The sequence below is a fragment of the Rousettus aegyptiacus genome, unplaced genomic scaffold, assembly GCF_014176215.1.
Source record: "Rousettus aegyptiacus isolate mRouAeg1 unplaced genomic scaffold, mRouAeg1.p scaffold_m13_p_6, whole genome shotgun sequence".
Taxonomy (NCBI): domain Eukaryota; kingdom Metazoa; phylum Chordata; class Mammalia; order Chiroptera; family Pteropodidae; genus Rousettus; species Rousettus aegyptiacus.
Genome location: NW_023416309.1, coordinates 14526986 through 14540670, shown reverse-complemented (window position 1 = coordinate 14540670; position 13685 = coordinate 14526986). Strand labels below are relative to the sequence as shown.

At 41.5% G+C, this 13685-nt stretch overlaps 1 protein-coding gene across 4 annotated transcripts in view; it reads right to left on the bottom strand.

Annotated features, from left to right (window-relative positions):
* Nucleotides 1-1450: 1450 nt before the first annotated feature.
* The window catches only part of MICU1 (mitochondrial calcium uptake 1), a 183148-nt gene continuing 170913 nt past the window's right edge, over nt 1451-13685 (bottom strand). For 3 of the 4 annotated variants that reach the window (XM_036223805.1, XM_016162283.2, XM_016162279.2), the window contains 2 exons: nt 6250-6339; nt 1456-2443 (listed from right to left, as the gene is read on the bottom strand). In XM_036223805.1, the coding sequence (XP_036079698.1) occupies nt 2283-2443; nt 6250-6339 (251 nt within the window). In that variant the 3' untranslated portion in view covers nt 1456-2282. Of the gene's footprint in view, nt 2444-6249; nt 6340-13685 lie in introns of all 4 variants that reach the window. The other variant, XM_016162281.2, reaches the window with a different exon arrangement.

Sequence of the window (13685 nt, the reverse complement as noted above, 5' to 3'; positions counted from 1 at the left end):
GAGAGGCTACCAGTCTTGTCTGGAAGAGGATCATGGAAGGCTTCTTAAGGATGGGACAGTTTGAGCTGTCTTGAAGGAAGAGGGGAAGGTTATTCTTTCTGGGTAGACGAAACAATTTGAATAAAGAGGGAAGCACAAGTCAGTCTTTTGTATTCTCAAATGCTTCTATCCTACCTCCACACTCTGCCTGCTAAAATCCTCTTGGCCTATTCATTATGCCACGTTGCTCAAGGACTTCCGTGGGGGACCCTGGCCTCTTCTGGGTGACTTGTACTTCTCACCTGCACATTTACCCTATTGTGCCAAAGTGTTGCTGTCCTGTCTTCTTGAGCACTTAGACCTTTGCTTCCTCAGGCACTCCTAGGAGCTAATGGAGTTCAGTTGGAATTCCATGTACCTGTGATAAGGTGCCCTTGACCCTGGGTTTCAAGATGTCATAGGTGAGATCCGTACCCTCTCCTGCTATGCTCTGGCTTTCAGCTCCAGTGAACCCAGGTCAATCAGCAGATCTCCTTATAGGGGAATGAATGTCCCATGAAATCTGTGATGTGAACCTTTCTTTCAGGCTAGGGAAATGAGGATCTGGGAAGACAATGATTTGGGGATTCTGGGATAGTTTTAAGAAAAGCTCACATTTTGCTGATGCCTCAGTTCTGGGACAATGAGCAAGGCAAAGGCTACACTTGGGTCCCAGGAATACATACCTCAAGAAAGGAAAGAGTGGAAGACAGGTGAGATGGGTGAGTGGCAAACTCGTTAAAGAGATAATCTCTTCCCAGAAAGGATGTGAGAAGTGAGGTTGTTAAATTGCTCTGGAGAAAACGCTGGGGTTGGTACTGTCCTCACAGAGCCACAGGTGAAGCCGTAGGCCTCTGTTCTTCTTTGCCTGATAAGCACTCTCTACCAACTTCCAGGCCTTGTAGGAACCACTAGGAGTTTGGAAGCTGTAGGAATTCTGGAGGAGAGCTGAAGGAGATGTTTTTAGATCTGGAAGAAATCTTAGAGCCCATTAAGCTCAATCCTATCTGTCATTTTACAGTTGAAAAAACAGATGGGAAATTACTTGCTTGCTCAAGGCCACACTGAGTTAGTGGCAGAGTTGAATCCATATAAAACACTGGTTGGTTATTATGGTTCTTAAAACTTAGGTCCATCATGCCAGATGCTCCTCATATACTCCGCCACTCCATCTTAGTTCCTTATCATGTATGGGGTATGAGTAATCAAGGACCATATATGTTGACTCAGGAGGAAATGCTGTCCGAACTATGCTGGGACAGTGCCACCACTAACTTCCAAGTCCCCTCACTTCTTGTTTGTGCCTAAAGTTGCCTTTCAACTGGAACAACCAGACTCTGAAAACAGGTCTGTTGCGAGCAGGATCTCAAACCCAGTGGAGAAGCGAAATGAAAAGGGCCCCAGAGGATTCTGAAATAAAGGAGACAAGAGCCTTTGTGTGGGTTTACTGCAAACTGCTATAATTAAAGTGATATTTTACAAGTGTTTAAGACAGAGGGCAGACAGGCTCCCGAGCCAGGCTCAGCTTCAGAGACACACTCCCAGAGCACAATGGCACTTGCAGGGAATATGAACTCAGTCACTGCTGCTCATGAGGCACAGAGTTGTGCTGGAGTCCTCTTAGGGAGCGGACAGAGCCAGTGAGCAGCTCCTTTAATTTTCAAATCTTGCTCCATTCCCACTGTGCACATCGCTTTCCTGGAGCAGGCCTCTGAGCCACCCTGGGGACTGACACAGGTCCTTCCTCCGGCCCAGGCTTCCTGCCAGTGCACAGTGGCCCAGTCATCCTTATTATCATTCATCACAGACAAACTTTTGCCTGCCAGAGGTTTTCCCAGCTTGTAGCTTAAAAGCACCAGCAGGAGAAAAGGCAAGGAATGTTCTTGTTAATAGAAACCCACAGCAAAAATGACTTGGGAACTGCGTATTTCCCAGGGTTGGGAGATAGCTGTGAATATCCTTGCATTCTTTGTCCATAGGGTGCTTGACTGGGTAGTGCTGTTGAAGGTGCCAAAAGTCTGACTTTTTAGGATTTATTCATGTTTTTGAAAACCTACGGGGATAACCATTGGGCAGAAATCAGAGCCTAGCAGAACACTGGGATGGGGGAAAGGTGGAGAGGGGAAACTGGTTGAATTCTGAGATCATTCTCAGAAGGAAGGGAGCACACCTTCCAGAAGGAGCAGCCGGAACGGCTGTGCCAAGGCTCTGGTAGAGAGGCCAGGGTGCTTGGGTGGGGGAAGGGCTCCCCTTGCCCTTTGGGATTACTGTTTGGGCAAAGCGAAGTCCCAGGCAGTTTCTTGTGCACATTTCCACATGGCCTGCATGAGACGGGTAAAGCCCATGTCTTTGGGCTTCTCCAGGCCTCTCATCAGTCGTTGCTTCATGATGGAAACAAATTCCTTATTGCTCAGCTCCCCATTGCCTAGAGGAAGAGGCAGACACAACAGGGATAGATAAGAGAAGGCCTTGGAACAAAGACACTGAGAAAAATTCCATTCTTCACACAATGTGGGTTCTAAAGCCCAGGGCTCTCTCACAACCATTTTAAGTTCTCTTGGCTTAAAATGAACTAGTTTGCTCATTCCCTGGTGTTTCCAACTGCATGCAACTCAGTGACAGTTTAGTGTAGCGTGACAAAGGTGAATGAGATTATATGTTGGGTCTTGTGCTTGGTGTTGTGAATAAAGAGATAAACAAGACTTTGTCCCTTGAAATACTCTCAGGTTGTTGCAGAGACAAAACATTATCTCAATAGTGTGGTAAATGCCATAATGGGTGAACAATGGATGCTATGGGGTACAGAGGAAACGTATTTAACCTAGGCTGGGGGGTGGTGCAGGTACAGATCAATAAAGGCTTTCTGGAGGTGACTCTTAAGTTGAATCCCAAAGGATGAACTGGAATTGGCCAAGTAAAGAGGAGTGAGATGGGGGAGGCATTCTAGGCAGTGACAGTAGCATAAACAGAGGCATAGGCAGGGAGCAGCACGGCTGATGGAGAGTACAAGTAGTGAGGTGTTGCTGGACACACAGAGGTATGGGGCATGGAGAGTGAACTAAAGAGGCGGGCAGGAGATGATAGGTTCTGAAGGATCTTGCATTCTCTTTAAAGGGTTTACAGTTTATCTTCTATGCAGTGGAGCACCAGGGAAGGACTGGAAGTAGGGGAGTGAGATGTAGTTAGATTTCTAGTTTGAACAGATTTCTCTGGTTAGATATATGGGGATGGCACTGGAGAGTGGCATAACTGAAGTATGGGAGCCAGTCAGGAGACTGTTGCAATGGTCCAGGTGAGAAGTGAGGGCTTTTCATGACGAAAACGAAGATCACAATCTGGCTGTGGGTTAAGCCCATTATCTCATGGCTTTCCATCCCACCCTATTCAGTGGCAGACTCTCAGGTCTGGAAGAAAACTTGGAGAGCATCTGTTTTAACAAAAGGTCACCCCTCAAATCACATGGAATAGTAACCACTCCAGTAGGAGAAGACAGTTACCTTTTAACTAGATGCCCAGGAGTAAAAAGTCTGCTGATTAAAAGAAAGGCAGCCATTATTGATGGTGATAAGGTACTAGGATACCAGCAAACAGACCTCTCTACTAACAATCAGTCTGGAAAGAGTGGAAACAGGGAATAAATGGTTTACTTTTGTAGAGAGTACCTGAAAGCCTAAACTGATCCACGTTTTCTGGCTGAAGAGAGCATGGACAGCCTCAGAGATAACCTCACAGCAAGATTAAACAAGCAAACAAACACAGGTAAAACCATCAATGATACTAGAAGTCAGGAAAGTGGCTATCCTTGGGAGAGGAAATGACTGGAAGGCAGCACCAGGGGGCCTCTGTGGTCCAGGTAATGTGATGTTTCTGGTGGTTACACAGGTTTGTTCAGTTTTATAAAATTACTAAGCTGTACACTTAACATATGATATTTATACTTTTCTGTATGTATATTACACTTCAATATAAAAAGTTTAAAAGTAGCCTGGCTAGCTTGAAAAGTAATCAATAACATGGCTTATTAAGTGTGTAATCTAAAGAATAAAAATCTCTAAAGAAGATTCTTAATATTTTATATTAAAAAAAGAAGCTTAAGATGAAAAAAGTCTGAGGTTATTTCACTTAAACTGTCATGGGATTTACTTCCTGCTTCCCTAAGCTAAGCAGTCAGACTGGCTTCTGTTGCCTCTGAACCAAGTATGTGACTGAATGTTATTTATCTGCATGTGTGAGACCTTTGAGTGCAACTCTAAATTCTGTGATGAGTAAGCCTGTTTGAAACTCGGAATTCTCTGTCCTCTGACATTCTGACCTAAGACCTTGCACTGATAGAAATAACAATGGCCTTTTAATTTAATATATACTTCTTTTTTTCTGTAGATTTAGAAAATAAGCCCCAGAGATGTTACATGATTTTCTTAAAGGTGATTCAAATAGGTAGTGACAAAGTCTGCTTCTAAAAGGTTGGAAAATCAAACACCATTTCCCAGGTCTTCCCGAGAGAAGAGGTGAATGGTGTGAAGCTGGCTGCCTTTATTCTCATATTCACTTCACAGACCAGCTCTAGGATGTTGGCTTCAAAAGTTATAAAAATAAATGGTTTTTTTTTGGAAAAAACTCAAACCACCTAAACATGATAGAATAAAAACAAAATCTGGGGACAGTTCATCTCTATAGCAGTGCTGTTCATCAGAACTCTCTTTGATGGGAGAAATCTTTTTTATCTGTGCTATTCAGTGCAGTAGCTGCTGGCTACATGCGGCTACTGAGCATTTGAAATGCGGCTAGGGAGACCAAGGAACTGAGTTTTAAAGTGTATTTAATTTTAATTAATTTAAATTTAAATAGCCACATATAACTACTGGTATTATATTGGACAGGGATGCTTAGATATTGAGCCACCCCTATCTGCGGATGAGGCCATCTCCTTATCCTAGCCCTGGGACTTCCTTTGACTCAGACCTTGGCTGTGGGTGCAGGTGGCAGATTTAAACAACTCAAGCTCAACTTAATAACTTACATCACTTAAGTTAACGAACGACTGTTATGTGCTAAGTACTATCTTAGGTCCTATGGGGTAAGGTCCATCCTTAAAAAGTTCACAATTTAGTAGGGAAGATAAGGCACATACACAGAAATAGAGCGTAATGTAGCAGATAAGCAGACAAACTGAACCAAATTAAGGAATGAAAAAACCAGAGCGATTCATTATGCTGGGACCAAAATGAAAGCTTTCACATAGGCAGAAGCTTTTGAGCTGATTCTTGAATTCCATTAGCCTTGTTTCCTGAAGGAAGATGAACAATGAATCCTGACCCGGAGACAAGCAATGAAGGTTATATATGAAGGAGGCAGCACAGCTTCGACTCAAATCCTGGCTTTGACATCTACTACCTTGGTGATCCTGGGAAAATTACTCAACCTCTGAGTCTCGGCTCCCTTATCTGGAAAATGTAGTTAGTAACAATTTCTACATCAAAGGATTAAATGAGCAGCTCAGCTCTCAGTGCCTGGCTCATAGTAAGCACTGAAAGAAGTGTGAGTCTCCATTGTGAATGTTATTATTATTATTATTATTATTAAAGAAGTGTGTCTCCATTGTGAATGTTATTATTACTGTTATCATCATCATTATCATCATCATTATTATTTCAGCCAACATAGCTGAGAAATAATGCCAGAACGGAATGAGAATCTCTTAAATGGGCTAACTACAGGGTGGTGACAGACAAAATAGACCGCTGTGAGCTGGAATGCTAAGATGGAATGTGAATGACTGAAACGTGCCTTGGAAGGTGAAGAGAGAAGTACCATTTTCTTCCAAGAGGCATTCAAATACTCGAGTGCTCCTAATCTACTAAGCAGCAAGCTGTGTCCAACATTTTTATTTCCATTTTTTTGAACTTTTATATTTGAGTTTATTCTTTATTTAATTTTTAAAACACTACTGTAGTTTAATTGTTTCCATTTTTAAGATACTTATGGTCACAAATTAATTTAGACCTATAGGCAAATTGGAATTACAAGAAAAAATAGAAAATACAAGCCAGGACCAAGGGTTATATTTCTCAGTGTCATGACGCTGAGGACTGAGCTCTTGATATGTGAAAAAGGTAAGCTGAGGAAGTATAGGCTAGTATACTGGGCCTAGTTCATTGCCTGCAAGGCTCCATCATAAACAAGGACAGTAAGGCTCAGTTTTCCCAGCTGACTCCAGAGAGCCCCACTCACCATCGCAGTCAAAGAGTGCAAACACCACATCACACACATGGTCTGAGAGTTCCACTTTAGCCACTGTTCTGGCCACTTGCTGCATGGTAGCTGAAAGAAGAAAGAAAGAGGCTAAATTTGCATAGCAGAGCAATTGTCATTTTGCTTTCTCTGAATGGGGGGAGGGATACAAGTACTCAGTTATGATAGTTTTCAATTCTTTTCTATTGCTGCCATGCTTTAGGAGGTATATACAATTAAGTAAGAATGCCTGATATTAAGTTCATAGAGACAGAAGGTAGAGTGGAGGTTACCAGGGGCTGCGCAGAAGGAGGAATGGGGAGTTAGTGGTAATGATATTATAGATCTCTGGGTTGATGGGAAAGTTTTAGAAATAGTGGTGATGGTTGTACAATATTGTGAATGTAATTAATGCCACTGATTTGTACACTTGAAAATAGTTTAAATGGCATCTTTTATGTTATATATTTTACCATAATAAAAAGTTTAAAAAGTGAAAATCCACATAATATTTGAGGATGGGATTCTAACAGTCCAGAGCATGCAGTGGTGGCTTTTCTAATACATTATTACTGGAAGAGTGCTTTGAAAAAATATAAAGAATGCCTGAGATAACTATAGTCTCCTTATTTGTACATCTCTCCTACTGGAAAGAACATGATAACAAAACGCCAAGGAAATAACCAGGCAGCAAAAGGAACTGGAGGTGGGGAATAAAGAGGCTTGTCTTGGAATGCTAAGGCTTCGCCCTTCAGTTACTGATGGAAGCTGAGTACCAGCGTGGATGAGCTCCTTGCCCCTCCTCCCTACAAGTTTTCCACCACCAGCCACTTTGTCCTTTCCAACTGTGCCCCTTGGGATAAGCAGTGGACCCCATCTCACTAGTTAAGTATGCAAGCTTTTTTGTTCGTCTTTTTTCAGACCTCAGCAGAAAATCTCTTTTCTCTTGCCATTTTCTCTTTCTCTAACATTTACTGTTAAACACTAGCAATCATGTGAGAATTGGGTTCTCAGGGGAAAAAAAGCCAGGAAAGACTAGGCAATTTTCACTGCCTTTTCTCCCATTTATCCTGATCTAGCTACATCTATAAATTACATATACATATATCATTACAAATTATGTTATTGTTTACAGATATACTCTTAGATGAGGTAAAACTCAGAGGAAAGATAAGAATTTTTACTTATCTAGAAGCAATGTGAACTTAAACTAGTCAGTGTGCCTTCTCTGCTTATTTCATTCCTATAACTTCAGTTATTTCTTGTCATTTTTTCTGCATTTGCTCTTTCACCTCACCTCTGTCATCTCCATATATTCAGTGTCTCCAAGGTCAGCAGATACAATGCAGAGGAGCAAGGTGATGCAGTAGAAAACTGTGCATGAAGTCACGAGACCTGAGCTCTAGTCCTGTCTCTATCACCAACATTCTTTGTGAACCCGATGGAGTTGTTTCATCTCTTTAGATTTAAATTTCTCACATTCAAATGAGGGGATGTCACAATATAACTGCTGAAGTGGCTTAGTAGTGCAAAAAAACGTGTTTTCTAGAATCTGAAGTGGGGATGAAGGTGGAGGTAAACAGAAATAGCTGACGATCTTGAGTGGCAAAGGGCAGAGGAGAGGTAATATCGGCCATAAGCTAGCTACACCTCAGTGTTCACAGCCTCTGGCTTAAGGGGGAGTAGGCTACTTGGGAGGATAAGAGTCAGTTTCCTTTTCCTGCAGCTTTGGGTTACTGTTCACATTGTCATTTCTCCCAGGATGTGAGTTAGGGTGTGGGAAGAATCAATGTTCCTTAAACTAAAAGACTAAAGCAGAAGATACTATGGTGGTGGATATTTATGAGATGTGGCTAACTGTTGAAAGGGTAGTTGGGGAATCTACATGACTGTGTAAGTTTTAGAATTTAGAAACAGCTTTGTAGGTCTAGACACTTGATTTTCTCAGCAGGCTCAGTTAAGAACTGATTCCAGGTAACTAAACTGTGCAAGGAAGGAACAGAAATCAGGCCAATTTACAATGAATGTAGTAACTATTTGGAGAACTGAAATGACAACAGCTGGTTATTATACTTCTCAGTTGGAAAATATACAAAGGAAACTCAATTCACCTCAAAAGACTGCTCAGCAAAAATGCAATCAGATCAAGAGAAATGATGCTCTCAAACTGTGATCGCCTACTGAATTAACTTTTGCAACCACAGAAATGTGTCCTGAGAAGTGGATCAAAACCTGTTCTGTGTTAGAGAAACATGAACGCTTTTGGTTGACCATTTCTTTTTCTGCATTTCACATTAGCTCCACATTTCTGTCGTAACTAATAACTATCCTCTTTTTCTCTTTCCCAATTCTTCCATTTTCCCAGGGCAGAGTGCCTACTTGCTAATTCCCCTTGATATTCCAAGTGTCTATCTTCCCCTTAAAGATGGGCCCTTTTCTCTAAATAAGCCATTAACTAAAATGATATCCAAGGATGTCAGTGAGAGCTCTTGAGGATTTTTAGTGAAAGCCCATTAAAGTGGTATTAAGTGGTTATAGAATAGGAACCTCTGGGGCCACCAGCAGGAATGCCTCATTACAAATGCCATCTCTTGACAGAACAGTTATAGATTATGTTCCGTCTGGTATGAGGGCTCTGACACCATTCATGCTCTAGGAGGAAAAACCAGGGCTCCTAAGTCATTGTAACTCAAACCACTGGGAAGTTACCAGCCAGCAAACAGCCTAGTGGGGGTGCCCTTTCACAGTACAAGATCCTCAGGCCCTGAGGGTATGAATCATAGCAGAGGAGGAAACACTGAACTAGCTGGTGAGCTGTCAAGCTGGTAGTGCTTGGGACAAGTGGGAGGACAGCAGATTACAAGCCAAGTGCTTGACAGCTGGTACTGAGAGCTGGCTCATTCATATTTGTTTCCACATCCCTGATTCAATCACAAAGTCATAATTAAATCGCAGCAAGCAGAACAACTCCCCTCCGTCCTCCTTCAGATGTTGACTTCCCCAAGCAGACCAGTTGTGGGCAATGGAATTTGGGCCTCCCCTATTTGATGACGCTAATTGACTGATGGCTGGAATTCTAGTTTCTAAACTGAAAAAGGTCCACATGGACCATGAAGTCACCTTGGAGAAGGCCTAAGTTTCCAAGGCCTATGTATTCCTTTTGAACAAATCTGGCCCAGCCACCTGAATAATAGATGGGCATGAGACTGGGTGATTTTCATTAGACTAGGACAGGGAAGAATTTGTAGAAGCAGGCTTACTTGGCACTCAAAAATGTGGTACCATCTGGCTTTTTGAAAAGTCCAGGCAGAATCTGAGTTGTGCCAGGTCCCCAATTTACTCTCTGGCATGGTCCATGCCTGGACAATTCCATAGTAGAAAGAAACACATGCCGAGTTTGTGTGACTATAATGTCAGAAGCTGTGTTACATAAAACTATCTACTTACCACAATAGTCAAACAGAATAAAGGAGAATTCTAAAGTCCTAAAAGCCCAAATGTCCAATGGAATCAGAGAATCTTACAACTGGAAGAGACCTCAGAGGGGATGTGAAATCCAGAGAAGTTAAGTAAATTGTTCAGGGTCACAAAGCTAGCTGGTAACAGGTGGGTCTGGAATCTAAGTCTCTTGACCTCCAGCCCAGTGATCTTTTTCCCTGTATACAATGGATCTTTTCGATCACTTATGTGGACAATACTATTCCCCTCCATGAATCTGTTACCCTAAACAAGAGAAGGAGCTCAGATGAAAGAAAAGTACTCGGTGCCAGTGGGCAGGACTGAATAACTGAATAGCTGGAGGTCGTGAGGAACCAACATTACAGTTTGACCACAGATCTATACAGTGGAAGACCATTAGCATTCCCTTGGAACTTACTGACAATTTCAGGGACAACTTAAAAGGTTTATTAAACTGCAACCCAATGAAAAGCATATGAACTAAGGTGATCCTGGGAGCTTTTCCCCACAGCCGCCTCTGACGCATAGATACCATTATGGACAGCGTGACCCAGTTAGGAGTTGCCTGTCTCTTCCTAATGCAAAGGTGTTTGGAAAGGTGATATGACAAGTTTGGCTGACAGTCTCTAGCTGTGTGGCCATGTGATTATTCCTGTCTTCCTGGACTGCAGTGGAGAGAATCAAAAGCTGGCTTGTGACTGCCAAGGTTAAGTGAGGGGAGATATTTCTGCTTTAGCCCTGGAAAGGCTTACGATATATATGTCATAAGTTTCTTAAATCCATCCCTAGATGGCTTTGGAGGGGAGAGGATGAAGACAGGGGGAAGGATTTTCCCTTAAAGAGCACTTGTCCTTTCTTTTTTATCTTCTTCCAAGATACTTTGGCTAATGCAATACACACATTTCAACCAGATTCGAGGGTTAAGGGGCGGGGTAACATTTAGGGAAAGTAGCAATTTAAAAAGCCAAGAGCAATACAATATACTAATAATGGAAATTATAACAACTCCTTGTTCTGTACTGTGCTTTGGAGCCACAGGAAGGTTGACCCCTCTTGTGTGCTCAGACTGCCCACCTGTCAGAGATGACGGTGGTCCCGGCTCCTAAATACTATATTTAGGTATATGCCATGGAGAAAACCTGCAGTCAGATTTTCTGAACATCAGAGCATCATCCCAGATGACTGCTTCAATGAACTTATGTGTTTAATCTAGTACAAACTGATTTATAGTAAGATTTGTTGCCAGCATCCAGTATTATATCTGGCTCCTTTAAAAATCCTCATTATATTTTGTCTATAAAGGCCAAGCATTTCTACCAGCACCATTTGGCAGTCAGTGATTTCAGCTGACACACCCAGCAGGCGATTACAGTTTAGTGGAGGAAATCATATATACCCTTAAGATTGAGAAATATGTAGGAGAAATAGCAGACATATTAATAGATACATATGAGTTACAGTGGAATAGTCTTTATTTGGTAGGAGGTATATTTGGGATCTGAATTCTAAATGATTAAAGAGACAGACTGCTCTGGATTTGTGCATGTATGGGTAGTGAGTGATGTGGGTTGGAGGTGGAGGAATCAGCTGCAAAAAAGTACCAAAAGCAGGAAGTGATGCTAATGCCTGACTAGAGAGTTAGAACAGAAGGTGCAAGGGGATAGGGCAGAGCATCAGGACAGATTTTACAAAGGGCCAGTTAAGTCTCCTTGCAAGGAAATCTTTATAACAAAGCCAGATCTTGTTTGGAGACCAATTTACCATATTAACTTGCTTTTTTCTTTTAGCTTCATTAAAATTTCATTCTTTTTATTTTAAAAAGCTATTTTTCATTAGTTAATACCTTCACCTGTTTCAAAATTCAAATGACACAAAAGAGCTGAAGGCTCCTTCCCCACCTTATCCTCCAGTTGCCACCTAGTTGTCCAGAGGCAACCAGTATCTCCAGTTTCCCCAGAAATATTTTTGGATATAAAATCATATATTTATTCTTCAATTCGTCTCACAAAAATGGTAGTTAATAAAATATGTGGTTTTGCTTTATTCACTTAACAACGTATCTTAGAAATAATTCTACACCAGTTCGTAAATAGTTCCTTTTAATAGCTGCATCATATTCCATTGACAGGATGTATCATTATTTAACCAATTCCTAATTTATTCTAACTTCAATCTTGAGGAGGAAGTACCTTTTATTTACCTTTTACGAAATTATTTCCTTTGTGGTCTTCGGTCAGCTTCAACAGAGTCTGAATCTCTGACAGCTAAATGAGAGCAACTGATATATTTAAATTTGGTTTGCTGACATTATATGAAAGGCTAAATACTCTCCACATTTATTAAGTGTCCTATGAAAGCTTTTGAGGCTTCTAAGAGTAGTAAACCTTGAAGTCTCCGAAGAAGCAGTGCTTATAATAAATACTAAATTGCTGTATTTCCCCAGTTGGTGTAATTCCTTTCTGATCCTTTTCTGAGTAGGATGTCATGTTGGCTGATTTTGTCCTAACTTTCCTACTCATGTAGATGTTTTGACAGTTTATCCTACCCTCAGCCTCCTCTCTCTCCCATTGCTAATCGCAAATCCCTAAAGTAGCTCTCTTTCTCTCCTGGGGGCACTTATAAAATTTTACTAAATCACATGATATTCAAAGCAATGTAGTTAAGTCTGAATCAATCTTCAGAATTGCTAAGCAACTTTAAATCTGGGGAAATAAACCAGGTCTCAGAAGAGAAAGTGCCTCATAGAGCAAACATTTCTTTTAGGATTTGAGCTTCCTTGTCTACATCATGAATAATTTTCTCTAAAAAATGGATGACTTTGTCTTAAATGAATGGAATCCTGGCCAACACTCCTCTTCACATGTAAATGTTTTTACAAAATGAAATGATGAACTGGAGCACTGGGGCTTGCCTCCCACGAACTTTAAAAGAATTTATAAAATAGGAGCTTTCTTCCCCATAACCGCTTTCTCTCACATCTTTGTGACATTCCTGTCTCCTGCCTTCTGCTATGGCTGTCTGGGGGACGCTCTATACATTCTTTCTGTGAATTTCCCCCTATTTCTACCTTTACATATAAGCACTGAGTCCCCTATGTAAGTTTTTAGGTACTTCTAGCGGCATTAGGTACCATGTATCAAAGAGAAGGGTGGTACGGAAGTCAGTGAATCTGAATCTCCAGTCTGTTTCATATCACACTAGCTGTGATTTGAGCAAGTCATTTCCTTCATGTGTAAATGAAGAGGTTAAAAACAATAAAGTAAGGGTTTAAATCAAATGATATCTGAACTCCGTTCTAGCCCAAAGTTTTGTTTTTTAAGATAATATGGCTTAAATTAGTTAAAATGTTCCTATTTTCAGAACTCTTCAAAGAAAATCTAAAGGTGGGAATTTCTTGAATTATGGCTGGTGTGGTGGGCTGATTTCTGAGATGGTCCCCGACATTCCTTGCTGCTGGCATACACACCCTGTATAATCTCCTCTCCTTGAGTGTGGGCAGAACTTGTGAGCATCAAGGGATACTACTTCTGTGATTTAGGTTACTTGATGTGGAGAAGGTAATGAGATAATCACTCCCACGATTATGGTTGTATAACATAAGAATCCATCTCAGCACACTTGGGAAAGAGATTTTCCTGCGGGCTTTGAAGGAGTGAGTTGCCTGTTGTGAGAGGGCCCGTGAGAGGGCTACCTGGCGGAATCGCGGTAGCCCCTTGAGTGAGAGTGATTCCTAGTGACGACCAACGAGAAAGAGGGAGCCTCAGTCCTACAACTGAAAGGAATTCTGCCAAGAACCCAAATGAGTCTGGAAGAGGATCCTGAACTCCAGATTAGAATGTAGCCCTCTGACACCTTGATTTCAGCCCCATTTGACCTGAGCAGAGAACCCAGCTAGGCTGTGTCCAAACTCTGACGTACAGAAACAGAGATAATAAATAGATATTGTTTTAAGCTGCTAAATTTGTAGTAATCTGTTA